The sequence below is a fragment of the Protopterus annectens genome, chromosome 14.part0 (assembly GCF_019279795.1).
Source record: "Protopterus annectens isolate FY-2018-M chromosome 14.part0, PAN1.0, whole genome shotgun sequence".
Classification (NCBI taxonomy): domain Eukaryota; kingdom Metazoa; phylum Chordata; order Ceratodontiformes; family Protopteridae; genus Protopterus; species Protopterus annectens.
Genome location: NC_056748.1, coordinates 361,050,008 through 361,076,575, shown reverse-complemented (window position 1 = coordinate 361,076,575; position 26,568 = coordinate 361,050,008). Strand labels below are relative to the sequence as shown.

The following is a 26,568-nucleotide window of genomic DNA, read 5'->3' as shown; positions in this document are numbered from 1 at the left end:
GCCCCTACTGTACTACCCTTTCCTCAGATTGAGTTTGCCCCCTGAAAATAAACCCTGAGCTATTATGAATCATAATTAGAATGAAGGAGGAGGTCAAGAAAGAAAGAAAGGATCTCAGAAATGGATCCTCCGGTACAGGCTTCGTGGCCAGACCACCAAGACCAGTCATGAGCACTCATTAAAGAAATGACAATTTGGAGGAAGCACAAATGGAGGGGGTAATTGAGATGGATGGCACGGATAACATGGACCTATCATTATAGTAAGTACATGACTTTTTTATTCGATGTTGTCTCATCCATCCAGTCTCAACTTGTGGGACAGAGTCCCCAGCCAGTAAAAAAACCCCAGGGATACCATAGGAGAGACCAAGATGAGGATCCAGAAGAAGCTCTAGACCTAGACTACACATCCAGATTGTAATGGGACATAAAGATATTAGTATTAGACCAGTTTGCTGTAAGCACAAATATCATCAATAGAAGCCTGCAATAAAAGCAGTGGAGGTAGCCACCACCCTTGTTGAATGACCTTTAGGCTTTGCAGGTAAAGGAATTCCTTTCAAGGAGTATGCAAAGGATATACAATCTGAAAGCCATTTAGATAGGATCACTTTGGTTACAGGCTTGTCAAGTCTTGTTTTAGAAAATGAAACTGAGTTGGTCAGACTTTCTGAAACCTTTGGTTCTGTCCAGACAAAATCTAAGCTGTCTATGAACATCCAAACACTGCAAAAATGTTCTCTCCTGTTACTTAAATTTGGAAGGAAAACCAGCAAATGAATGGGCTGGTTTAAATTTGATTCAGAAGCAACCTTGGGCAGAAAGGATGGGTTAGTTCTTAAGATGACTATCTGTGAAAAATTACAATAAGTGTGGAATTAAGAAAGATAATGCTTGAAGTTCTGAGACCCTTCTGGCTGACATAATGGGCACTAAATAAAGAGTTTCCATGACAAAAATTTAAGGCTACCATATCTGATGGTTCAAAGGGATGTCTAGAAAGGACTTGTAGCAGAAGAGGTAGATCACAAGGAGGGACTGGATCCCTAACTGCTGGACACAGTAAAAATGTATCCCTGAAAAATGTTTTAGCAAGACTGAGAGCTGCCGCCGGGGTATTATTCCTGCCGACATGAAAGGCAGAAATAGTTATTCAACTATTAAGGTAAAGCTGGCCACTAAGACCAGAATAAAAAAAAGGTATGCCAGAAAGTCCAGAATATTGTCTAAAGGTGCATGAAAAAGCATCCTAGCCCTTAGCAGAACCCCATATAGAAAATCACTTCCACTTATTACCATAAACCTTCATTGTGGAGGGTTTTTGGGATGAAGTACGGGAATAGCTCTCCCGGACAGCTTGAGATTCCTGGCTATTGTTGGAATTGGAGAAACCATGTGATCAATTTGAGGGAGCAAAGGTTTGGAACCAGTAATCTGGCAGGGCGAGAAATCAGATCCAGAACTGGATCCAGTACCTAAGGCAGGTGCAGAAGATGTGGCCAAAGGCAGGGGAATCAAATCTGTTGGGGCCAGGACACAGCAATGAGGATGACAGGCAGTCTGCAATGGGCTACCTACTGAAGATACATGGTTATCTTATCTTGCAGGATGGAATGAATGGAAGAGACTTATGACTTTTCTGGGGTAAACAAAAAGGGAATGGCATAATCTCTGGACACGACTCTCAGCATCAATGCATATGAGATGGTGGCCTCCTCAGTTTTTGGGTGGAGAGTAAAGTGACCCTTGACTGCCTCCAGAGATAGTCAATCTGGCAACCCTTCAGGAGAGCTGGAAGAGCCTCCCAGAGAAAGCTTAATGGAAGCCCTGGTATTGCAGACCGACACTGCCCTTTGGGCAGTGTATGACATGGTCGCCCCTCATGTTGTAGGGTGGGGGTAGAACCTTCACTAGGAGCATCCAGGAAAGGCTGCTGCACTTTGCAAAAAAAAAACTAGATGTTTCCTGCCCTTCTAGTTCCTGGAGAAGGACCATTGAGAAGTCAAGAAAATAACTCCAACGGTAAACGGCATCTTTCTGTCTTCTGTCTTATTTGCTCAAAGTGTATCTTTAACTATCAGTCCAACAGCAAGGAACCATCAGAGAGTGCATTAACATAGCATGCCTTCAATCAGTCTGCACAATTGCACAAGCACTTCCAGGCATGACATCGAACTGCAATGCCGGTGCCTGTTGCATAGGACATCCCATCAGCTACACTGGACTTCAGCATCAGAGAGGCATTGAATATTGACTGCGTAATAGAAAGTTGACGCTTCAGCATCTTCTGAGCCAACAGAGGCTACTGAGTCTTAATATCCTTTGACATTTCACATACATGTTCTCTCTGCAGTCTTGTCAATTGGGCAAGATAATAAAGTGCAATCAAGGCAAAGGTGTTTGAAGTGTAGGTGCACTTTCCCAAACAGTCCAGGGCCCTAGACTTCCTGTTGGGTGGGTGGATTGAGGAACTCTCCTCCTTGGAGGCCCTCAATCCACTCTCCAGAGCTAAAAACACTACATCAGTGAGTTCTGATAATATCCAAGAATGCCTCCTAAATAGCTTGAAACATAATAGGTCAGGCCCACTAGAACCTCTGTTCAACCAAAGCCTCCAAACAGGCTTCATTCCTGGGGAATGGAGGACTGCATCAGTCATCTCTCTACACAAAGGGGGACCACTAACAGACCCAGGGAACTAAAGATCCATAAGTTTGACTAATCTTTTATGCAAAGCCATGAAAGAATTATTATGGACCTGATAAACAAAGGAAATAGGAAATCTTGAAACACTGGAACTATCCTGGGTTGGTTTTGTCAAGGGCTGGTCATGCATACCAAACCTTGTGGACTACTTCAAGAAATTCACTAGAGCCATGGATGAGGGCAAAATGGTGCATACTGCCTACCTCAACCTGGCATATGATACAATACCTCATTTGAGTACTACAGACAAACTCACAAATTAGGCATATATCCGTATGTCACTCCATGAACAGCCAAATGGTTTGTGGACAGGACACAAAGTTAGGGTGAGTGAATCTACCTCCACCAAGAGGGTTGTTACAAGTGGCATCCCACAGGGCTCACTACTGGAACCTCTTCTGTTCAGAATACACTTCTTTGAAGTCAAGGCAAATGTAGAGGGCCTTTGGCTGACCAAATCTGCTGATGTCTGCAAGCCGGGTACAATCAGTGAATCCCCGAAAGATGTAGATATCCCCTAGGAGGGTCTGACAGACAAATAACGGATGCCAGAGCCATGACCTAAAACTTAATGCAAAAAAATGCATTATTATACCATTTGAGAAGACAAACATCCCTGCAAATTACAACACTGATAATAGTCCTCTAAGATTACACCCAGTAATAAGAGACTTTGTAACTCCGGTTGACAGTAACCTGAACTTTGAACACAATGTGTCCATGGTGGTAAGAAAATCCTTCTACATGGTACAACTTATAAGTAAAGGCATGACACCCAGATTCAAGGAGATCACAGTCCCACTATACTCAGCTTTAATTAAACCAATAACAGAATACAATGCACCCTTCAGTGTATACCTGACCATGCATTCGCAACAGCTGCAGTGGCTACAGATGCCTTACTAGAAGAATACAGACTGTAAATAACATGTCCTATGCAGGTCGCTTCAAAGTCCTGTACCTGTACTTGGTCTCTTACAGACTACTGAGGGGCGATCTATGCATAACCTGCAAGGCATTCTCTAATCTAGCATTGATGGACCTGCTACAAATTTGCAAATCAAACAGAACTACAATTACCTAATCTAAGAATCTAAACCTTGTCTTCCGACAAACAAAACATGTTGGAGAGAGAGGTAGGTGTCTCATAGCTTACCCCGTATCTGGTACAGACTCCACATTCATGTGAGGCACAGCTCCTCCCCTAGGCCTATTCATATGCAATTTGGACCAATAGTTAGAAAATCACAAATTAATTCCTTGATTGTCACCTGTGTCCCCCCTATGAACGGGGCCAGCTTGTAGATGCCCTAAGGCACAGGCATATACCAAAGCCATTTTAGTCCATTGGCAGTGATAAATGAAAAAATGCTGGAGTTAAGAATGCCAAGGATGGTGTCTATGCCTGAAGCAGCCAAGCCATTGGCACCTGCAAAGGAGAAGGCAGCATGATCAGACCCAACAACTCCAAAACAGAAAGAAATGAGGAAGGATCAACAAAGATAGGAGCCGACACCTCAGTCCTCAAGACCATGAAGGCTGAGCTAATACCTAAATGAGACTGAGCCTGCAAAAAGGATCTTGTCTATTCCTCTAGATCAGATGGTTTGAGCCTCATGACCGACCTGGTACAACTAAAGGAAGAAGTCACTGAAGAAGACTTTGATGACCTCTTTTTCAACATTAATCAGAAGCACTGATCCAAGAGGGGAAAGACTGGACCCTATGCGAAGGAGGTGGTTCCAGAGAAAACTCTAAGAGTAATAAGGCACAAGAGGACTGCAGTATGCCTGAGGAAGTTTAAGTCCTTAGCCAGAAAGGGGCTAGGAATGCCAAGAGACAGGGAGTTAAAAGACTGAAATAAGAACTGGGGATTGATGGAACCTGAAGGGGTCAGAGCCAGGGGCACAAAGGTGGGTGAACCTTCAGCTCTGGCAAGTCCTCTGAAGACAAAGGAGGTCATTTGTGACCCTACCACTCCTTTTCATGGATCTTACAATCCTTATTTTTAGACTGCTTCTTCCGCCCGTCAGAATTTTACCCAAGGACAGATAGGAGGTTGAGGTAGATGCTGGGTTGAGAAGACCCTTGGCTACAAGCTTAGAACATCTCTCATTAATGACGCAGGTTCTGAAAGTGAGACATGCCTCACAATCAATATCTAAGTGGGTAACACCCAAATATTACACACATTTGTTGTGGGCATCCTGTGGAGGCACTTTCTATCCATATGACACACTTTTTTTAAATAATATAAAACACCTTTTCTGAATTATCAGTTGTGACACAGGCAGACTTACATTTATACAAAAGTAATCAAACCATATTAACAAGTTCACATTTGCAAACATTGCACGTCACATACATTGCCCTATACAACATAACCAATCTCACATAATATAAATTGTTCATTTCCATCTACTCTTAAACCTAATTCCTCCTACAAAACATTTTTTTCTGCATATATTGTTCTCATAATTTCCATTTTTTTCTATGTAATTTTTACTCCTACCCTTTTCTAAAGATCCCAGTTCCTGTTCTTCTACCTCTGTTACAATATTCACAACTTCAACTATGGCTGGTTTAGACTTTGATATCCATTTTCTAGTAATTGCTTTTTTGGCAGCCACCAGAACTAAACTTAACAAGGGATTACTATGTCTAGGCAATTCAGATGCTGTATCCCAGCTCAATAAAATAAGACCAAAGGACAGTGCCCGAAACTGATAATGATTGGCTTCCAGACAAAAGCACAGGAATCTTCTGGAGTTTCTATCTTGATGTGATGGTGGGCAACCTTCAGATCTACTGAATACATCCATGACTGCCTCCAGAGATTTTCAATCAGGCAACCCTTCAGAAAAGCTGGAAGAGCTTCCCAGAGAAAACTACATGGAAGCCCTGGTACTGCAGACCGCCTTTGCCCTTTGGGCAGTGTCTGATATGGTTGCCCCTCATGCTGTAGGGTGGGAGTAGGAGGGGGCAGAACCTTCACTAGGAGCATCCTGGAAAGGTTGCTGCACTTTGCAAAAAACTAGATGTTTCCTGTCCTTCTGGTTCCTGGAGAATGACCACTGAGAAGTCAAGAAACTAACTCCAACGGTAAACGGCATCTTTCTGTCTTCTGTTTTGTTTGCTCAAAGTAAGTGCATCTTTACCTATCAGTCCAACAGCAAGGAACCATCAAAGAGTGCATTAACAAGGGATGCCTTCTAATAGTCTGCAGAATTGGACAAGTACTTCCAGGCATGACATCGAACTGCAATGCCGGTGCCTGTTGCATAGGACATACCATCAGCCACACTGGACTTCAGCATCAGAGAGACATTGAATATTGACTACGTAATAGAAAGTTGACTCTCCAGCATCTTCTGAGCCAACAGAGGCTGCTGAGTCTTAATATCCTTTGACATTTCACATACATGTTCTCTCTGAAGTCTTGTCAATTGGGCAAGATAAAGTGCACGCAAGGCAAAGGTGTTTGAAGTGTAGGTGCACTTTCCCAAACAGTCCAGGACCTAGACTTCCTGTTTGGTGGATGGGTTGAGGAGCTCTCCTCCTTGGAGGTCCACAATGCACTCTCCAGAGCTAAAATCACTACATCAGTGAATCCTGATAATATCCCAGAATGCCTCCTAAATATCTTCAAACATGATAGGTCAGGCCCAGTAGAATATCTGATCAACCAGAGCCTCCAACAGGCTTCATTCCTGGGGAATGGAGGACTGCATCAGTCATCTCTCTACACAAAGGGGGACCATTAACAGACCCGTGGAACTAAAGATCCACAAGTTTGACTAATCTTTTATGCAAAGCCATGAAAGAATTATCACGGACCTGATAAAGATATAGGAAATCATAAAACACTGGAACTATCCTGGGATGGTTCTGTCAAGGGCTGGTCATGCCTACTAAACCTTGTGGACTTCTTCAAGAAAGTCACTAGAGCCATGGATGAGGGTAAAATGGTGCATACTGCCTACCTCAACCTGGCATCTGATAAAATACCTCATTCGAGTACTACAGACAAACTCAGAAATTAGACATATATCCCTATGTCGCCCCATCGACAGCCAAATGGCTCAGGGACAGGACATGAAGTTAGTGCGAGTGAATCCACCTCCATCAAGAGGTTTGTTACAAGTGGTGTCCCACAGGGCTCACTACTGGAAACTCCTGTTCAGAATATACTTCTCTGAAGTCAATGCAAATGTAGAGGGCCTCTGGCTGACCAAATTTGCTGATGACTGTAAGCTAGGTGCAATCACTGAATCCCCGAAAGATGTAGATATCCTCCAGGAGGGTATGACACAGACAAATAACGGATGCCAGAGCCATGATCTAAAACTTAATGCAAACAAATGCATTATTATACCATTTGAGAAGACAAGCCATGGTGGTTCAGCAGTAGCGTTGTTGCCTCACAGCAAGAGGTTCTCCTGTTTGATTCTCAGGAGTGCCTTCAGTGTGGAGTCTGCATGTCCTCCCCGCGGTCGAGTGGCCTCTGAAAGACATGCGTGAATGGGTGAAGGTTGGGTGTCGGGCTGGCAACGCGGCACCATAAAAATCTACTGCCAATCATTAGCGGTACGGAGTTCCGCTGTGGCGACCCCTAACCGGGAAAAGCCGAAAAGACAAACATACCATTTGAGAAGACAAACACCCTGCAAATTACAACACTGATAATAGTCCTCTGAGATTACACCCAGTGAAAAGAGACTTTGGAACTCAGGTTGACAGTAACCTGAACTTTGAATACCATATGTCCATGGTGGTAAGTTTCTTCTACGTGGTACAACTTATAAGTAAAGGCATGACATCCAGATCCAAGGTGACCACAGTCCCACTACACTCAGCCCTAATTAAACCAATAACAGAATACAATGCGGTGCCTGACCATGCATTCACAACAGCTGGAATGGCTACAGATGCCTCACTAGAAGAATACAGACTGTAAAATGTATATATCAAACTTGCTGGCTGACAGATTCAGTGAAAATTTCATCCCTCTGTCCCCCCCCCCCCCAATCAGTAAACTAGGACATTCCCAGTACCTGCCCCCTTCCCCTTATATCTAGGGATCTGGTCATCACTGCTCTCTCAAAGGCAAACAATACAGCCTCCATGGACCCGATAACATCCCAGGCTGCATCATACATGAACTCAGGCAGGAACTTGCAGCACCATTACGTGCCCTATTCAACCAAAGCCCGAGTACCAGCTTTGTCCCAGCTAAGTGGAGGACAGTCACTATCATCCCTTTACACAAAGGTGGGGCGTCCACCGATCTGGGAAATTATAGACCCATAAGTCTACCTAGCCTGATCTGCAAGGTCATGGAACAGATTATCATGGACTTCATTAACAAGGACATTGGCAACCCCCAAACACTTGATCCCACATAGTTTGGCTTCACCAAGGGGAGGTCATGTCCATTAAATTTGGTCAACTTTTTTGAGACAGTCACCAAAGTCATGGACGAGGGGAAGACAGTGCTCACCAGCTACCTTGACCTGGCCAAAGCCTTCGACACTATTCCCCACTTAGGCATAACAGATAAACTCTCTCAACTAGCCATCAATCTGTATGTTACCAGATGGGTAGCTAACTGGCACACTGATAGAACCCACCTAGTCAAAATAGGGGAAGCCACCTCAAGCAGTAGACCCGTATCGAGTGGTGTACCCTAGGGTTAGGTCTTCGGGCTTCTGTTATTTGGGATATACTTTTCTGAGGTGCGGGCCAAAACCACTGGACTATGGCTGACCAAGCTTGCAGATGACTGCAAGCTGGGCGCTGTCATAAATTCCCCTAGTGATGTGAACATCCTCCAAGAGTGTCTTGCCCAAACAAGTGACTGGTGCCAGAAACATAGCCTCAAGCTGAATACAAAAAAAGTGCATCATCATCCCCTTTGGGGAGAGTGACATCAATACAAATTATCATATTAATAACAATGTCCTAAGCACATAGTCAGTCGTGAGGGATTTGGACACCCAGATTGATAGCAACCTGACTTTTGACTACCATGTTGCTTCCATTGTACAGAAAGCTTTCTACATGGCCCACCTCATAAGTATGGGTATCTCATCCAGGGGACAAGGTCATCATAACATCCCTGTATTATATAAGGCCCATTATAGAGTACAATGCCCCATTCGGCTTGGACCTCGCAAAGCACATACAGCAGCTAGAGAGACCACAGAGGTTCCTCACCAGGAGAATCCACACCCTCAAAAATCTACCATACACAGATAGGCTAAAAGCCCTATCCCTCTACTCTGTTTTATACAGACTCCTCAGAGGTGACCTCTGTCTGGCATACAAGGCGATCTTGGACCCTGCCTTGATGGGACTGCTGCATATCTGCAAGTCAAGCTCCACTTGAGAAACCCACACACACGGCCTCAACCTGGTCTGTGACATCAATAGGACTTGTTGGCCGGACAGATTTGTGTCCTAAAGACTCCCCCCATCTATGGAATCGACTCACTCGCCACATCAAGCAGAGTACCTCTTTACCCCTTTTTAAGCGCAAGCTGGATAACTGGATGGGAAATAGAAAATACATCCCTGGGACTCCACCAGTGTCCCTGCTGGATAGCGGCATCTGGTGCTGATTTGTCTATACATGGGCTAAACTCTTGGCTAGCTTTATAAGGGCCTCAGGGCCAATAGCCTAGTAATTTCCTATGATCCTAGTATTTCCCTTTATTTTACAAACTTGCAATCATCTAGTACAATGGGTAAAGACACATGACCTTGACTGTTGAGCAAGTGCTATTCTGCTGTGTGCGACTGAATGAATATAAAGGTTTCAAATGCTGTACTAATTAAAATGCACACATATTTTAAATGTTTATTACTGGGGTTAGAACACTGATCTCCACGCATCAAATGAAGCTATTCCATGCATGACAGATTGCACTTAAAGAAAACTGTGTTGTGCACATGGTTAATGTAGCCTACAGATGCCATTCTGTGCACGACTGTATAATAAATAAAGGTAGGGAACAGGAAATTGTTTTTATTGAGTGGAGCACTCTACTTTTCACTTTGTCAGCATAGGAAGCAATGAAGAGCATTTTAAAATGATTGGAGAAAAGCACCAGTCTACAGCATGCCATTAAATATAAAAAAAAAAAAAAAAAAAAAAAAAAAACAAGGCAAATCCTTAGCAGGGAAGAACATGTGGAGATATTTATTTGTTTTATGATTTGAAGTATATTCCCTTAATATTAACAGTGAAATGTTCTTATTGGTTGCAAAAGAATTTGAATTTTAATTTCATTTACATACCAGTTTGCTTTGAGCTTTACTAATCTGCATACTGTTTTCAATGTGTCTGGCCTGTAAAAGCATTTTTGTCACTAAAGCAATGTGTTGTGCTTGGAGTCTATGTTCGGCTACCAAATTTGAAAAACAGCAAACTGCAAAAGGCCAAAAGAAAAGGAGCAAATGGGACAATCAGCGAACTTGAGCAGCATCGGAAAAAAATACACTGAATGGCCATAGTTGGCCAACAACCAGGAAAGTAAAGCGATATATGGGGTAAGTGAAGGGAAACTGTAGATCAATGTGGGTGTATATGTCTTTAAGAAGCTATCGAAGGCTTGCACAAGTGTATAAATATTGAGCACATGTGAGCATGACTGCCACTTTGTACTAAGCTGTTGAGATGTAAATATGTATGTATGTAAGGTCTGTTAGCCAGTTCATTTGTATTTTATAATGCTGCTATCCATCTTGATGTATTCCATGTATTAAAGCATCTAAACAAAATACTCCGCCTGATTGTCATCTATGTTAAGAGAGGGACGAGCGACATTGTGTCAGAAGTGGCACGTCTAAAAGGACATGGTGACAGGATGGAATCCATAAGTTCATAGGTTGGTACTAGGCTATCAGCCCTAAGGCCTATACAAGCCTAGCCAGAACAATTCCCGGGCTATTTTTTCCCACACTATTTACTTCCCTGGACCCCTGTCCAGCAGGCGACTGACGTGATCCCCGGGGTGAATTTCCTTTCTCCCATCCAATCGTCAAGCTTCCTTTTGAGGAGGACCAAAGAGGCACTCTGCTTGACATGTATGGGTAATCTATTCCACAGTCTGGGGAGTCTCTGGGTCAGGAACCTATCCCTCCAGCAGGTTTTGTTTATTGTGATGACAAGGTTTAGATCCCTGGAGCGTGTGGCTCTGAGGGATTGGGATTTCTTTAAGTGTAGCATGTCCAACAGCTCTGGGTTTGACATGGCCTTGTATGTTAAGCAGAGATCATCTCTGAGTAGACGATATGCGACAGAGTATAGCTGGAGTTTTTCAAGGCGGTCAGCGTAGGGCATCTGCTTTAGGCCTGTGATTCTTTTAGTGAGGTATTATTCTTCAGTTCCAGAATGAGAGGCACTCAGTTGAAACTAGAGGAATATAATGGAGTGAATCATCCCTATTGTATGTATATGTCGCAAAACAGGTCAGAAATGCATTTCAGATGTTAAAACTTGCTCAGCACTATTTCTTATTCGCAAAATATGAAACGAGTCATACAGAATGCTCTAAACAATGTTCACATAAACCGATATGTCAGATATTGATAAAAATATTTGAATTACTATAGAAAATGTTTGAAATAAAGTCCAAATTGCATAAAACAAAATAAGAGGAAACCACATTTTCGCTAAGCATATATTTTTTTGTATTTGTTAAAGATATTTGAGTTATCAGAAATGTATAAAGTGCTCGCATGTTTGTGCAGTAGTACAGTAAAGTTATTTCACAAGATACAGCTATTACAGAGCAAATTTCGCAAAGTACAGTATTTTGAAGAGTTTATTGTGCATTTGAATGTTATTACAAGCTCATAGAACAGTTTGTTCATACATAATTACAAGGGCCACATTTTCAGTGTGTTTGCGCATACTTTGCGGGCATGGCAGAAGATTTCGAAAACCCAGTGCACTTGTGTTTGACAGGAATATTGCTGAAAATGGAGATTGTTTGAGCACATTTTCATGCAGGCTGCATTTTCTGATAAAGATGACTGTACAAAGGCATTTATTCTTCTTAATTTAGCTGGGTCAGAAGCCACTGAAAGGGAGCGTTCATTGTGTATGCACCTGCTATCTATACAGGAGAGGGGTAAACCACCATATTGTTATACTGGCTGAGTCAAGGGAGGACCCTGAGTGCTTAAAACATAAATTCAGAGAAATATGTAACCCCCAGACAAATGTTACAATGGAAAGACAATTATTTTATACAAGGGATCAAAGGCCTGGTGAAGCTTTTGCAGCATATATAACTGACTTGATCAAGACATGCAAATTTTGTGATTTAAGGGATGAGGCGATAAAGAACAGACTTGTGTGTGGTACAAAAGATGATGCGGTCAGAAAGATTTTGCTTCATGACAGTGATTTAACTTTGAATAAGGCCATTGAGATTTGTCAGATATATCATAGGTAGGTACTAGGCTATTGGCCCTAGGGCATAATTAAGCCTAGCCAAACTGTTTTGGCTTGCGCCTCCCATGTGGTATAGTTACCTGAGCCTCTGTCGAGCAGAGCCACATAACAGATTCCCGGGGTGAATTTCCTGTTCCCCATCCACTCATCAAGATTCTTCTTGAAGAGCGCCAATGAGGAGCTCTGCCTCATATATATGGGGACCTTATTCCAGAGGAAGGGGAGTCTCTGGGACACAAATCTGTTCCTCCAAAAAGTCCTGTTTATTGTTGATGTCAGGTTTAGGTCCCTAGAGCATGTAGCTCGGGTAGATGGGGTTTTCCTTAAGTGGAGCATTTCCAGTAATTTGGGGTTAGATATAGCCTTGTATGTCAGGCAGAGATCACCTCTAAGTAGCCGGTATGCAACCAAGTACAGTTGAAGTTTTTTTAGCCTGGTCGCATAGGGCATATGTTTTAGATCAATTATCCTCCTGGTGAGGTATTTTTGAGGCCTCTCCAGTTTTTGCAGGTGTCTAGTAAGGTACATCCCCGAATGGGGCAATGTACTCAATAATGAGTCTAATGAGTGATGAGTAGAGGGGGACAATAACTTCTTTTTTTCTAGATGCAAACCCCTTCATGATAAGGTGGGCCATGTAGAAGGATTTTCTAACCACTTTAGAGATGTGGTTATTGAAGGAGAGGTTACTATCCACCTGCTTCCCTAGGTCTCTTATCAAACTCTCTGTGTTAAGCGAGCTGCCACTTATGTGGTAATTCGTAGGTACTTGGTTTTTCCCGAAAGGGATGACAATGCACTTTTTGACATTTAGCTTGAGTCCATGATTTTGGCACCATGTATCTGTTTCACTGAGCCCCTTTTGGAGGATATCTATGTCAGTAGGAGTCTCAATTATGGTGCCCAGTTTGCAGTCGTCTGTGAACTTTGTTAGTCAAAGTACCTCTGTGTTTGCTTGTACCTCGGAGAAGTAAATACCGAACAGGAGAGGTCCCAAAACTGAGCCCTGGGGCACTCCACTTGTCACAGGTTTGGAGTTGGACCTAGCGTTTCCTATTTTCTGTGAGCCAGTTAGCAACCCATGTTGTGATGTAGGGGTTTATATTTAGGTTGCTAAGTTTGTATATAATTCCCGAGTGGGGAATAGTATCAAAGGCTTTTGCAAGGTCAAGGTATGCCATGTGGACCACCTTTCCCTCATCGATTGCTTTGGTGACTGTCTTGAAGATGTCAACCAGGTTTAGGAGACATGACCTGTCCTTTACAAAACCAAACTGGGTAGGGTCTAGGGTTTGTAGGTTCCCAATGTTGTTGTTTAGGAGTTCCATGATGATATGCTCCATGGCCTTACAGACGAGGCTCATCAGGCTTATGGGGCGATAGTTCCCGGGGTTGGTGGTGGCTCCTTTGTGAAGCGGGACAACCGTTGCAGTGCGTCACTCAGTGGGCACGTAGCCTGAGGAGAGGCTGTGGTTGAACATGGTATTTAGGTGAGGGATTAGTTTGTTTTGGAGTTCATGTACTACGCAGCCTGGGATGCGGTCTGGTCCCATGGATGCTGTGTTTTTTGCTTTAGAAAGTGCCGTTTTCACCTGGGTGTCCGTGATTATGGGGGAGCTCAATCTTCTTGCATAGATATGGGCCCTTTAGGGGGTGAGGGTGGGGTAAAGTTTGCACTGAAACTATCTGCCAGTATATTGGCGATATCAGTTGGTTCCATGAATTCTGAACCATTATTTAGATCTGGGAGTTGCCATTTAGGTTCCTGACATGGCCAAAAAATGCTTTGTGGTTGTCTTTGGTGTCCGTTGTGATTTTTCTTTCAAAGCTCGCCTTTGATGATTTTATAAGGGACCATATCTTTTTGCTAAGGTTGGTCAGGGTGTTCCACCATTCCTGGGTTTTTACTCTTTTTTGTAATAATTTCTTCCTTCTATTATAGAGCTTGTTTATAGCAGGGGTCCACCAGACTGTTTTCCTTTTTTTGGAGGAATTGGTCTTGGTTTTGTTCGGAATAGCACGGTCCATGCACTCATGTAAGTGCTTGTAGAGTGCTTTTGTGTAGGCTACAGCAGATTCAACCAAGTTGTCATTTTGCATGGGTGTGCCAAGGTTTACCACCTCCGTTTTAAGCAGCATAAAGTTTGCTTTGGAGAAATTTTTCACTGTGGTTTCCTTGGGGGAGGAGTGGTATGTGGATATTGAGGGTGATGAGTTTATGGTCTGAGCTAACCAACGAGGGATTTACCTTGGGTGTGGAGCACTTGTCCCCCATATTGGTGATGACCAGGTCCAGTATATTGTTGCCCCTTGTAGGGGTGTTGATAAGCTGGTCCAGGGCATTTGAGTTAAAATATTCCAGGAAGCATTGAGCAAAGGTATTAGTGCTTGAGTAGTTTTCCCAGTTGATGTTTGGATAATTGAAATCACCCAGTATTAGGGTGTTTGGTTGGACCCTCATGTTTTTCAGTACTGCGAGGTACGAGGAGTGAGGTTCTTGGGGTAGGGATGGTGATCTGTAACAAGCTACAATCTGGATTGCAGTTTTGCCCATTGTCAGTTGCACTTGGATGACCTCTGAGGCATCATACTTTGCAACTAGTCTGCAGGTGTGGTTATCCTTGATGAATATGGATATGCCTCCTCCCTTGGTGTTTCGGTCCAGGTTTTGTGGCCAAAATGTGTGGTATGAGTTGTAGCCTGAAACTGCTGAACCAGGTCTCAGTTACTGCACAGATATCGAAGTTCTCCATTTTGAGAAGGGCCTTGAGCGAGTGCATTTTGAGGTTTAAACTCCTGGCATTGAGCAGCATTACCCTCAGTTTTTTGTCACTGGTACTTATTACGGTGGTGGGTTTGTCTTTTCAGCCTTGCCTAAAAAAGGCACTATGGGGGTGACAAGAGCCTTTGGCCAGTATCCTGAATCCCAGGGGTGACAGGTGCAAGCCATCTCTGGCGAAGCATCGTGGCTTGTCGAACATGTCATCCCAAGCAGACAGACACTGGATCCCCTTTTAATGACACCAGAAGCTTAGCCATTTGTTGAAATGTATATTTTTTCCTTGTACTGAGGTATCATTGTTGAAGGTAAGATGCTACTCGGGCTAGGGTCATACCTGCCTTGGTTAAATGATCAGAGAGCTCTTCTATGTCTCTTTTCATGTAGTCCAGGGAGGTACGTCTCAGGTCATTCACACCAATACGGACAATGACAGAGTCATATTTGTACTTATTATGGAGTGACCTGAGTGCCTGCATGATGTGAGGATTCTGACGCCCGACAAGCAGCGGACACAGTAACCTTCTCTTTGTCCAACCTGGTGAGTGGGACATCAGTGTGCCTGACTATGGAGTCCCCTATTACAAGTGTGTTAGGTATCATGTTGTGCTTTATGGGCTCAAAGAAAAGAACACCAATATGCTTACAATTGAGAATAGCTCTAGAAGGCACAATGATAAAGCTCGTTTTGCTAGTATGCAGCACGTGGATAAAAGAAACAGGCCCAAGCAAACGGCAGCAACTGTAGCCTCTGCAGCACTCAACGGTAAACCCCAGAGCTTTCCAGCAAATTCCAGAGTTCGCACAGTCTCAGTGAAGCATAAGAGCGAGTCAGCAAGCTCAAAGCATGTGCCCCAAACTAGTTTCATTGCCAACTGCCATAATTGTGGTGGAAGTCATGAATCTAAAAGGTAAAAAGGTTTAGCTTTTTGTCAGCAATGCCATAAATGCAATAAATTGAATCATTTTAAAAGGTTTGTAAATCAAAAGGCCCACATTCTTTTATTAAAAGGGAACAGTCTAAAACAAATTGATCAATCAGGGAGCTGCAGCCCTACTCTTTATGTTGATGGTGTGTCAGTGCTTCACGAAACAGTCAATGCAGTAAATGTAAAAGCAAAGAATGAAGTATTTTATACTCTTTGGATAAATGGAAAACCCACAGAGCTCAAAGTTGACCAAGGTTCCAAGTGCAATGTTATGTCAGTAGAAACAGCTGGTGTGCGTCATGGTGAAAGGTTTGATTTGGCAAGGTGCATGAACTTGTTGCTTAAGGTGGTGAAGAAATTCAGACTGAAGGCTCGCTAGTGCTTTCATGTTACTTTGCTGGGAGATGCTACGACTTATTTTATGTGGTCAAGAGGCACATCCAGTCATTATTAGGGCTCAGAGACAGTTTGAAAATGGGACTGCTTTCATTTAATAAGGAAGTCCACCATGTTAGCTTAAAAGACCACTACTCTAATTTTGCTCAGTACATTTTTTTATACCTATGCTGATCTTTTTGAAGACAAACTAGGGAAGCTTCCAGTTGTGTACTCCATGAAGTTAGATCCAGATGTCAGTCCAGTTATCAGACCACCTCGAAAAGTTCCAACAGTCATGGAGGACAGAGTCAAAGCAAAGATAGATAAAATGGTGAGACAAGGTGTGATTGGTCCAGTTACAACTCCAACTAAATGGGTATCTTCCATGGTGGTAATTCATAAGAAAAGCTCAGATGACATCAAAATATGTACTGACCCACGAGATTTGAACAAAGTACTAAAAATACCTCATAAGGGCGGCCACGGTGGTGCAGTGGTTAGCATTGCCGCCTCACAGCAAGAGGTTCCCCGGTTCGATCCTCGGCTGGGGTGCCCTCTGTGCGGAGTCTGCATGTCCTCCCTGTGGTCGCGTGGGTTTCCTCCGGGTGCTCCGGTTTCCTCCCACATCCCAAAGACATGCTGCAGGTGGATTGGACACTCTAAATTGGCCCTAGGTGTGCGTGTGAGTGTGCCTTCTGTGGAAGGTTGGGCGCCGGGCTGGCAACTCAACACCGTAAAACTCCACTGCCATTCAATGTGCGGACAAGGCAATCCGCTGTGGCGACCCCTAACCGGGAAAAAGCCGAAAGAAGAAGACTAAAAATACCTCATAATCCAATGCATACAGTGTAAGATGTCGCAGCCTTGATGCCAAATGCCACTGTCTTTTCTGTCTTAGATGCAGAGTTCATTTTGGCAGATTCAGCTTGACAAGAGATCCTCACTGCTCGCAACTTTCAGCACTCCATTTGGAAGGTACAGATTTTTGAGAATGCCACTTGGGATAAATTCTGCAAGTGAAGTCTTTCAACGTGCAATGGAGCAAATTTTTTCTGTGTATACTTGTGCTATTATAGTATACTACATACTAGTAGGAGGTAATGGTGAAGCTGAGCATGACAGAAACCTCAGAACAGTTCTGGAAAGGTCACGTCAAGTGACTCAAGCTCAATCCACAGAAATGCAAATTCAGGCTACAAGAAGTTACTTATGTTGGTAATTTATTTACTAGTTCAAGCCTACTACCAGACAGTTCTAGGCAAACAGCCATTCCTGAGATGCCAGCACCAGGCAATATTCAAGTCCTGCAACATTTTCTTGGTATGGTTAACTATCTAGGCATGTTCATTCCAGATTTGAGCCAACTTTCAGCACTGCTCAGAGAGCTGACACATGTATCATGGTCCTGGATAGAGCAACACCAGAAAGTATCTGATGTCCTGAAACAGAGAATTTCTAGTCCACCAACTCTCAGATAGTATGATGTTCACAAACCAGTAACACTTTCTTGTGATGTTTCAAAACTTGGTCTTGGTGCAGTCATTCTACAAGAGGATTGACCTGTTGCCTAAGCATTGAGAACTCTTACCCAAACTTAGATGCAGTATGCCCAGATCGAGAAAGAGCTTCTGGCAATTGTGTTTGCATTTTGAAGTTCTATGACTGTGTTTATGATACACCTATCCAGATTGAAACAGACCACCAACATCCAGTCACTATCTTGAGAAAGCCTATGCATCAGCTCCAGTCAGACTGTAACGTATGATGCTGAGTTTGCGAAAGTGTAATTTCAATCTTGTCTAAAAGAAAGGCAAACTTTACCTTGCTGATACATTATCCAGACTGCCCAGAAATGCTACTGAACAGCATAAGAATGAGAACTTTGATTTTGAAGTCATGGAAGTGAGAATTTTTTCTTCCACATGTCTTAATGAGCTAAGAGATCTCACAGCCATAGATCCAGTTTTACAGTGGCTCAATCACTTTATCAATCAAGGATGGCCGTCAAAGCAATCTAATTTACCTCAAGAAGTGCAACCTCATTTTCCATACAGAGATGAGATTTTGTCTGACAATGGTATCATTATGTATAAAAGGTCCGAAAGTGATTGTTCCAAAGTAATTCCAACCTGAGTTTGCATTGTGGTCACCCAGGAACCAACTCTACCGAAAGAAGGGCGAGAGGTCTAGTATTTTGGCCTTCTGTGTCACTAGACATCGACAGAGCATTTTCATCTTGTTCCATATGTAATAGTACTAAACCTCAACAACAGAAGGAACCACTTTAGCTAAATCCGATTCCTGAACTACCTTGGTCGACAGTAGCCACTGACATTTTCGAGTGGAATGGTCAACATTATTTGGTGTTAGCAGACTCTTACTCCAATTGGTTCGAGATTGACCTACTTCCTAACCTAGAATAAAGTAATGTCTTTACTAAGATGAAGCATCATTTTGCAGTACATGGTAGCCCGCACAAAGTTATATCTGACAATGGCACGCAGTTTACAAGCCAACAGTTCAAAAGATTTGCTGAAGAATAGGACTTTACTCATGTCACAAGTAGCCATGAGTACCCGCAATCAAATGGCTTGGCAGAACGTACAGTTCAAAGTGCAAAACAGTTACTAGAGAAGTCAAAATGAGATAACAGTGATGTTTTCCTGCATCTCTTGAATCTCAGAAATGTTCCTCATGATAAACATCTTGGTTCACCTGCCCAAAGACTTCTGTCGAGATAAACCAGAACCACATTACCAATCAATAGTCAATTGTTGGTTCCATGCATTAAGAATAGGTCAGTGAAAGCCAATCTGTTGAAGCACCAGCGAATCCAGAAGTCTTACTATGACAAAACCAGCAAACCTCTCAATCCATTATGAGAAGGAGAAGTGTAAAGGATGCAAACATCCAGAGGTTATGATCGTAATGGAGTTGTGAAGAATATTTGCCCACAGCCGAGATCATACACTGTGGAATCACAACGGGCAGAGTTTAGGTGGAATTGGAAGCATCTAATACTGATGTCCAAGCCTATAACACAGCACATACCTTGTGAGAAGGACTATCTCGGAGTGAGTTGTCTGGGTGTTCCACTTCCAGAGGAATTTCCAGATAATGTTCCCTTTCCTATGACGAATCCAGAAGTTCCTGATATGAGTTGTTCACTGAAGACTGTCCCTGTTGCTAAATTCAGACTAGGTTATGTTACAACATTTGGTTGCATCTCCAGACCATGTAACAGATGCATGGCAATCTGGACATGAACATTGTGTTTTGTTTCCAATGTCTATAGTAATGCATGTCAAACTTTAATATTGTTTTCACAAAGGGCAATCTTTTTAAGAGGGAGGATGTAGATCAATGTGTGTGTATATATCTTTAAGAAGCTATCCAAGGGCTTGCACAAGTGTATAAATGTTGAGCACATGCGAGCCTGACTGCCATTTGGAACTAAGCTGTTGGGATGTAAACATGTATGTATGTAAGGTCTGTCTGTTAGCCAGTTTGTTTGTATTTTATGATGCTGCTATCCATCCAGATGTGTTTACATGTATTAAAGCATCTAAACGAAATACCCCATCTGTTTTCCATCTATGTTAGAGAGGGATGAGCGACTGAAACCTTTTACATTTTCCCTTTTCCTCACTGCAGTGTGATCTTGGAGTTGGTACATATATTTAGGGGGTGGGTGGGGGCACAGCCCCCCACTTTGGTTGGTTCTGTGCGTGATGTTGGCCAACTATGGCCATTCAATGTTGTTTTTTTTCAGTGGTGTTCCAGTTCACTGTTTGTCTCATTCATTGTTTACTTTTCAATGTTTTGTGGTTCACTTTTTTTTTTTTTTTTTTTTTAATTCAGTAGCGGAACAAAGACCCTTGTGCTTGTACATGCAAGTAAGCCAGCATAAACATAGCTAGTCTTAAATCCAGCAGTCATGTGGAGAACAAAAGTTCAATGCTTTTAAGACTGCATCCTAATATGAAATTTCAAAATCAATGTAGCCTAAAGACATAGACTACATTGGGACAGATGGGAGCATAATGCAACTGAGGATTAAGCCACTAAAACACATCACTTTTAAAATATATAAAAGTAAACTGATTATTGAGACTGGCAAACAAATTGTGTTAAAACCAGTAAATCAGTGTGCATTTATGTTTTGTTAAAGAGGAAAATATAATCAGTACATCTCTCCAAGTATTCAGCCACCAAAGGAATTAAAAAAATAACTTTCAGTTTGTTGATCCTTGCTCTATAGTACAAACAACAACTGAAAAGGAAAGCCACTGGTGCCAGTTATTGACCAGTCTTCAGGAACTCTATGCACATCTGTTTAAAGGACAAAACTAAAATTAACTGACATCAACCAAGCTTCAGTATTCTTCTAGAAGGTTCTACTATGCCTTACACATTGTTATGAAAATGAGTAGGGAATAAAGCCAGCAGTACATAATGGAATACATGATCAGCTTTGTTGGTATACATGGACAAAGCCTTGACAACAACACATTTAATTACCAGTTCTGGCATCTGCTGGAGCTGGCATGGGGGTAGGGGAATGACATCACTAAGATGACATGCCTTTCTGCTGGGAAGGGATGGGGGCATGTGTTTAGGTATACTTTCCGTAGTAGAATTATCAGGTGGGGATGGGGGATCAGGTAGAGATGTTAACTACAAGGGGGAGTGCAGGACTACTTATTATGTACATGTGGTGCCATGTACATCACAACACCCCTATGCAAGTCAAGCCCTTGGTTGCTTTAGAAATCAGCAGGAGATACTAAGGCATTACAGAAAAAAAAAATCCCTGCATGGATGACAGCATCACTCCCAACTGGCCTGACTCTCACATCAAAGAAATGAATGGTCCAAACACTTCCCATCTCAGCAAGAAAGAATAGGCCAATTGTTTGGAGTAGGAGAGACTTGATGATCTGATGGGACACGTGCAAAGAAAAAAAAATGTATAATGGAATTTAACCAAACATCAAATTTTTCACTGCATCATACAGGTAATTTTATTCTGTTTTCTGTAAATATGTAAACCTGCTACTTTGCAGTTTAGACACAGGGTTATGGGTAGTCGTGGATTTGATTCCCATTGGTGTACCGTGTGACGCAGAGCAAGTCACCCAAAACAAACAATGCTTTTGGTTCATCTCCAAAAATAGGCACTTTATCTAGTGTGCTTAAATAGTAAACTGATAAAAATAAAGCCACTGCAAGAAAAACATTGTATGTTTACTGTAACATCTGTAAGAAGCAGAGTGCAGATTTGAAACTTCACAGTCCTTAATACACAAACAGTTCTTTTATAATACCGGCTAGCATAATAATATATTTTGAATAAAATAAAATAAACATTTCTAACAATGAGCTTATCACTCATGTAGATGACTGCATTTTGTTTTACTTTTGAGGTAACAGCACCAAGTAAATGTGCTGCTATAAAAAGCAAACTACATATTACTTATCTGAATAATCTTTCTTCTGTTTTGGAATACTTAACTCAGTCTAGCTAAAATGCATACCTTTGAATAGGCTTCAACAGTAGCTTTCAACTGTGGTAAACTTCTTGATGCTAAAATCATGTTGAAGCATGATTCATCAGTTCCAAGTTTTCCCTCCCCTGCATTTAACAGTCGCTGGGCATCTTCCTGAGCTTTCTGGTAGTCAACCGTTTTTGTCTCATCTCGATTGCCCTGAAATTACAAATATGTACATTCATGTATATCTAAATAAGAATGAAAATATAAAAAACAAACAGAAATGTACATAAAAGCAAGGACTAGCAAGACCAACAGTATAGTAAAATGTTTAAAAATAACTCCTTGAAAAGAACCTCTTTTTTTTTTTTTTTTTTAAATTATCCATGACTTTGGTTTCCTTGTATCCAAATGAAACAAACATGACTAGGGAGGAAGACTGTTCCCTAACAAACTAACCATGCTATTGAAGTTATGGTAATGGGAAAACAGGTTGCAGACTTGGTCATCTCCGTTAGATCAGTATTCTCAAGGAAAGGAGCTCAGAACTCCACTGCCACTGCAGAAACAACTTTCATTAAAGACACACAAGCTAAGCTTAAAACATAAATTTAAATGGCACTGATGTGAGGCGAATTCTTACAGATATGTCTGTTCTTATTTTACAAATAAATGAGACAGTCTCCATGAAGTTTACTGGAGAAATAATGAAAATTATGTACCAACTACAAATGAAAGTTATGAACTTAATGTTAGATTTTCATGGTCCATGTCTATTCACTTCAACAACAGGAGTGGCAGCAATATGCAGTGATCAGTCAGCACCTTTAAGTCTCTATCAGGCTCAAAAACACCTCCTGCAGCACAGTGTTTCCCCGTCTCTCCAGCTCAAATATGATCCCCTTATACAGCTAACCTACAGCCTTCGTGGACTTCCCTCACTTTCTTCCCACCCCCCTGCATGCAAACATTTCTCTATGAAAGGAAGTGGTGGGAAAGTATGTTGAAGTAAATGGAAATGGATCATGAACATCTAACTTTATGGTAAGTATGTAAAGTTTTCCACAGCTTCTTTTCTTGTGTGGGATCAAGACAAAACACAATGAAGAACAGTAACCCTGAAGGTCAACCTAGACCTTGAGATTACATCCAGCTTATATCATCTTTAAGAAAGTATGCAGAGAAGTCCATATCACAGCCACACAAATGTCGTCAAACAAATTTCTGGACAAAGCTGAAGTTATGATTATAAGTTCCAGTAAAAAGAGCCTTTGATACACGGTGGAGTTTTATTACATTTAGTGTGCAGCATGATGTAATTCACTCAAAGTCAATTGGACAAGTTAAACCTCAGATACTTTCTTATCAGTTGGACTATAGCAAAGGAAACAAAAAGATGATCACCCTTTCTAATATCCTTCGTTGTTTTAAAGTAAAATCTTAGTGGTGTATATCCATACAGTGTATCAGATATACACTTAAGAGTGCTGTGAAACAAATACTAGAATATTAACTGACTGATTAAGGTTAATCTCTGTGGCTACCTTGGGCATGAAGGTGGGATTAGTGTGTAAAGACAAGTGATCCTTGTGGAACAATACATATGAGAGCTTACAGGAAAGACCATAAAGTATGAAACCCTTCAGGTTGATGAAAACGCTACTAATTAGAGGACCTATTAAAGAACTGTTTTGAGATCAGCTTTAGTTGCTGGTTCCAAGGGAGCCACTGTTAGTTTCTTCAACATGAAATTCAAATTGCAAGGAGAAAAACGTTCTTAAAGAGGTGATCTTAAAATGAATGCTCATCTTAGGAAAGCATTACAAACCTTTAAAGAACCTGGCAAGAAACTCTGATGGCAACAGTGAAAGTTAGAAATGTCTTGCTAGATGTCCCTTGACGGTGGAATAGCTACAGATCATGTTAAAAACTGTAATACCACAGGTATCGGAGACAAAAGGGATCAAGACCAGCAAAAAGTGTGTCCTTTTACTCCAGTAAACTTTTCTTGTGCACGGCATTTGAGCAGCTGTGGGTATCTGGACCACCCAGGGAAGTTAAGCAGGGCCCCTAGTGCTAGAGAAACTGCAGAAACCATGTTTAAATCTGAAGGATCTGAGAGCTCTAGGGACAGCTTGCCATGCTAATAGGACAAGGGACTTTGAACCAAAGTTTTTTTCTAAAAGGTGATGCTACAGCACGAGAAACCCTATTTGTCCTGGCCACTACAGGGCTGTGAGAACAATTTCACCTTGTGCCACATGGCTTTCAGCAGGAAATTCATTATGAGGGGAAAGGGTAAAAGGCATAAAGACGATCCGGGGGCCACTGCTTGATCAATGTGCCTTAGGAAGTCTGCCCCTATTGGGTAATGAAGGAAATATATCTGCTAGTGTTATCAGGGATGTAGATCGGTTACTGCAAGACTTCCCTCAGAGATGGAAGATGACATCTGCCACGGAGTGACCACAGGTGTGGCATCAGTAAGCATCAGGAGAATTTGCCTGCTAGAGAGGTGACTTGACCAGGAATCTGCACTACTATGAGAAACCAATGAATCCACATGATTCATCTCCCATGCCTACTGACACAGGGAATAAGAGAAAATTCTCTCTGCTTGTTGCTGTACCAAAGCACCTCCATGTTGTCACAGTGAGTAGCAATGGCAACCTGGGGAAAGTGGTCATGTACAGCCTGCAGTGTAAGCAGGAATGCCCTTAACTCCAATACACCAAGCTCCTTGGGCTATCTGTGCTAAACAATTCATTCCATCCTGGAACAGAAGTGTTTACAGTAACTCACACTGGGAAAGTTAAGCAGAGAAATGGGCGAGAGACAGTCTGGGAGAAGCCATCACAGCAAATGCCGATGATAAACATATGACATGCATGTACTAGTTGAGCCACTGGACCCACATTCTGGTACCAATGAACCATCAGTACCAAATGACAAACTCTCATGTAATGAAGGGACTAGGAAAACTGTCAGAGTTGTGAGGCCCAGCACCTTGAGACAGGAACAGGCCATTGCTGAAGGGGTGTTTAAAAGATGGTTAATGCTGGGCAGAAAGTTCTCAAATTTATCTGCTGTAAGGATGGCAACGCAAATGTCTGTCTACATGGCAGATGATTAAGATCTGTGCTTATGATGGTTTCATATGCGACTCTGCAATGCTCACTGATACTGTACAAGACTAAACAAATTGCAGTATGCAAGTTCCTTCCTTCCATCCATGACTCCTTTGTCCAGGTTACTATGAAATATAAAGAATCTTGAATAGACTCCAAATCCTGTTTAGTCTGTAGGACCTCATGGATAGATATTTTTGTTAGTAAACAACTCAACTGCCACTAAAAGAAGGTTTTAGGTTTCCTCGTTGCAACACGGCAAGTTTCACATTGCTGTACTTGCGTATCCATGGTCATGCAGTTCAGTGTTACATGACCACAGGCTAAGCTGCATCATTCTTGGCCACATACCATGGTGACATTTTTGAAATACCCACTCAGTTCCATGTTCAAATTCTTAGAAAATGGCAACCCTGACAAGAGAGTGCAGGAAGTGAAGCCCTCTGCAATGTGGACTGCTCCCATATTACCAAAGTTTCTTACTTTTACTTTTGCATTTTCACTAATATGGGATACCAATACAACAGCTGTTAATTTCAACAGCCACATGATTTAGCTGTTTCTGGAAGTTGTCCAGAAGGAAGCAACAGACTGCCAATCAACTGGTTCTTTTGGTAAAACAAAAAAAAAATTGAAAATGGCATGGACTGCCATCACTTTTCTGCTAACTACCACACAGAGTTTAACACCTTTATTGAATTATCACTTAAGATACAGGCAAACATACATTTATATAAAAGAAAATAAACCATATTAACATATTTTACATAGATATCTTCTATGCCAGTTAGACCTTCAGTGGTACAACCAAATTACGTTTGCATGAAATCTTGCCTAAATCTCTTTTAGGAATTTTTCTCACTGGCTCATACATTTTGCTGCCCAGCACATTACAGACTGCTGGCTGAGGTGCAGCCCACACTGCAAGCTTTTTACTGGCCTTGTATTCTTCCTTCTTACTACTTCAAAAAGCATTACTGCTGTGGACAGGAAACTCTTTTGCTGTAACACCAGGCAGACTGGTCTTTTAAGGTACTATGTCAGTCACAGTTGCCAGAACAGCTCAGAATGGAACCAGTACCTGGCCCCTTCCCCTTATCTAGGATCAGGTCATCACTGCTCTCTCAAAGGCAAAAAATACAGCCTACATGGGACCCGATAACATCCCAGGCTGCAGCCTACATGAATTCAGGCAGGAACTTGCAGCACCATTAGGTGCCCTATTCAACCAAAGCCTGAGTACCCGCTTTGTCGCAGCTGAGTGGAGGATGGTCACTGTCATCACTCTACACAAAGTTGGAGCATTCAATGATCTGGGAAATTATAGACCCATCAGCCTAACTAGCCTGATCTGCAAGGCCATGGAATGGATTATCATGGACCTCATTAACAAGGACGTTGGCAACCTCCAAACACTTAATCCCACACAGTTTGGCTTCGTCATGGGGAGGTCATGTCTGTTAAATTTGGTCAACTTTTATGAGACAGTCACCAAAGCCATGGACAAGGGGAAGACAGTGCACACCGCCTACCTTGACCTGGCCAAAGCCTTCGACACTACTCCCCACTCGGGCATAATAGATAAACTCTCTCAACTAGGCATCAATCCGTATGTTACCAGATGGGTAGCTAACTGGCTCACTGAACCCACCTAGTCAAAACAGGGGAAGCCACCTCAAGCAGTAGACCCG

The 26,568-nt window shown here is 42.2% G+C and overlaps 1 protein-coding gene across 1 annotated transcript in view; it reads right to left on the bottom strand.

The window, feature by feature from the left end:
- Positions 1-26,568, bottom strand: part of ANXA7 (annexin A7) — a 1,208,209-nt gene that overhangs the window by 183,242 nt on the left and 998,399 nt on the right. The window contains exon 10 of the mRNA XM_044056080.1: positions 21,795-21,965. Coding sequence (XP_043912015.1) covers positions 21,795-21,965 — 171 coding nt within the window. The remainder of the gene's footprint in view (positions 1-21,794; positions 21,966-26,568) is intronic.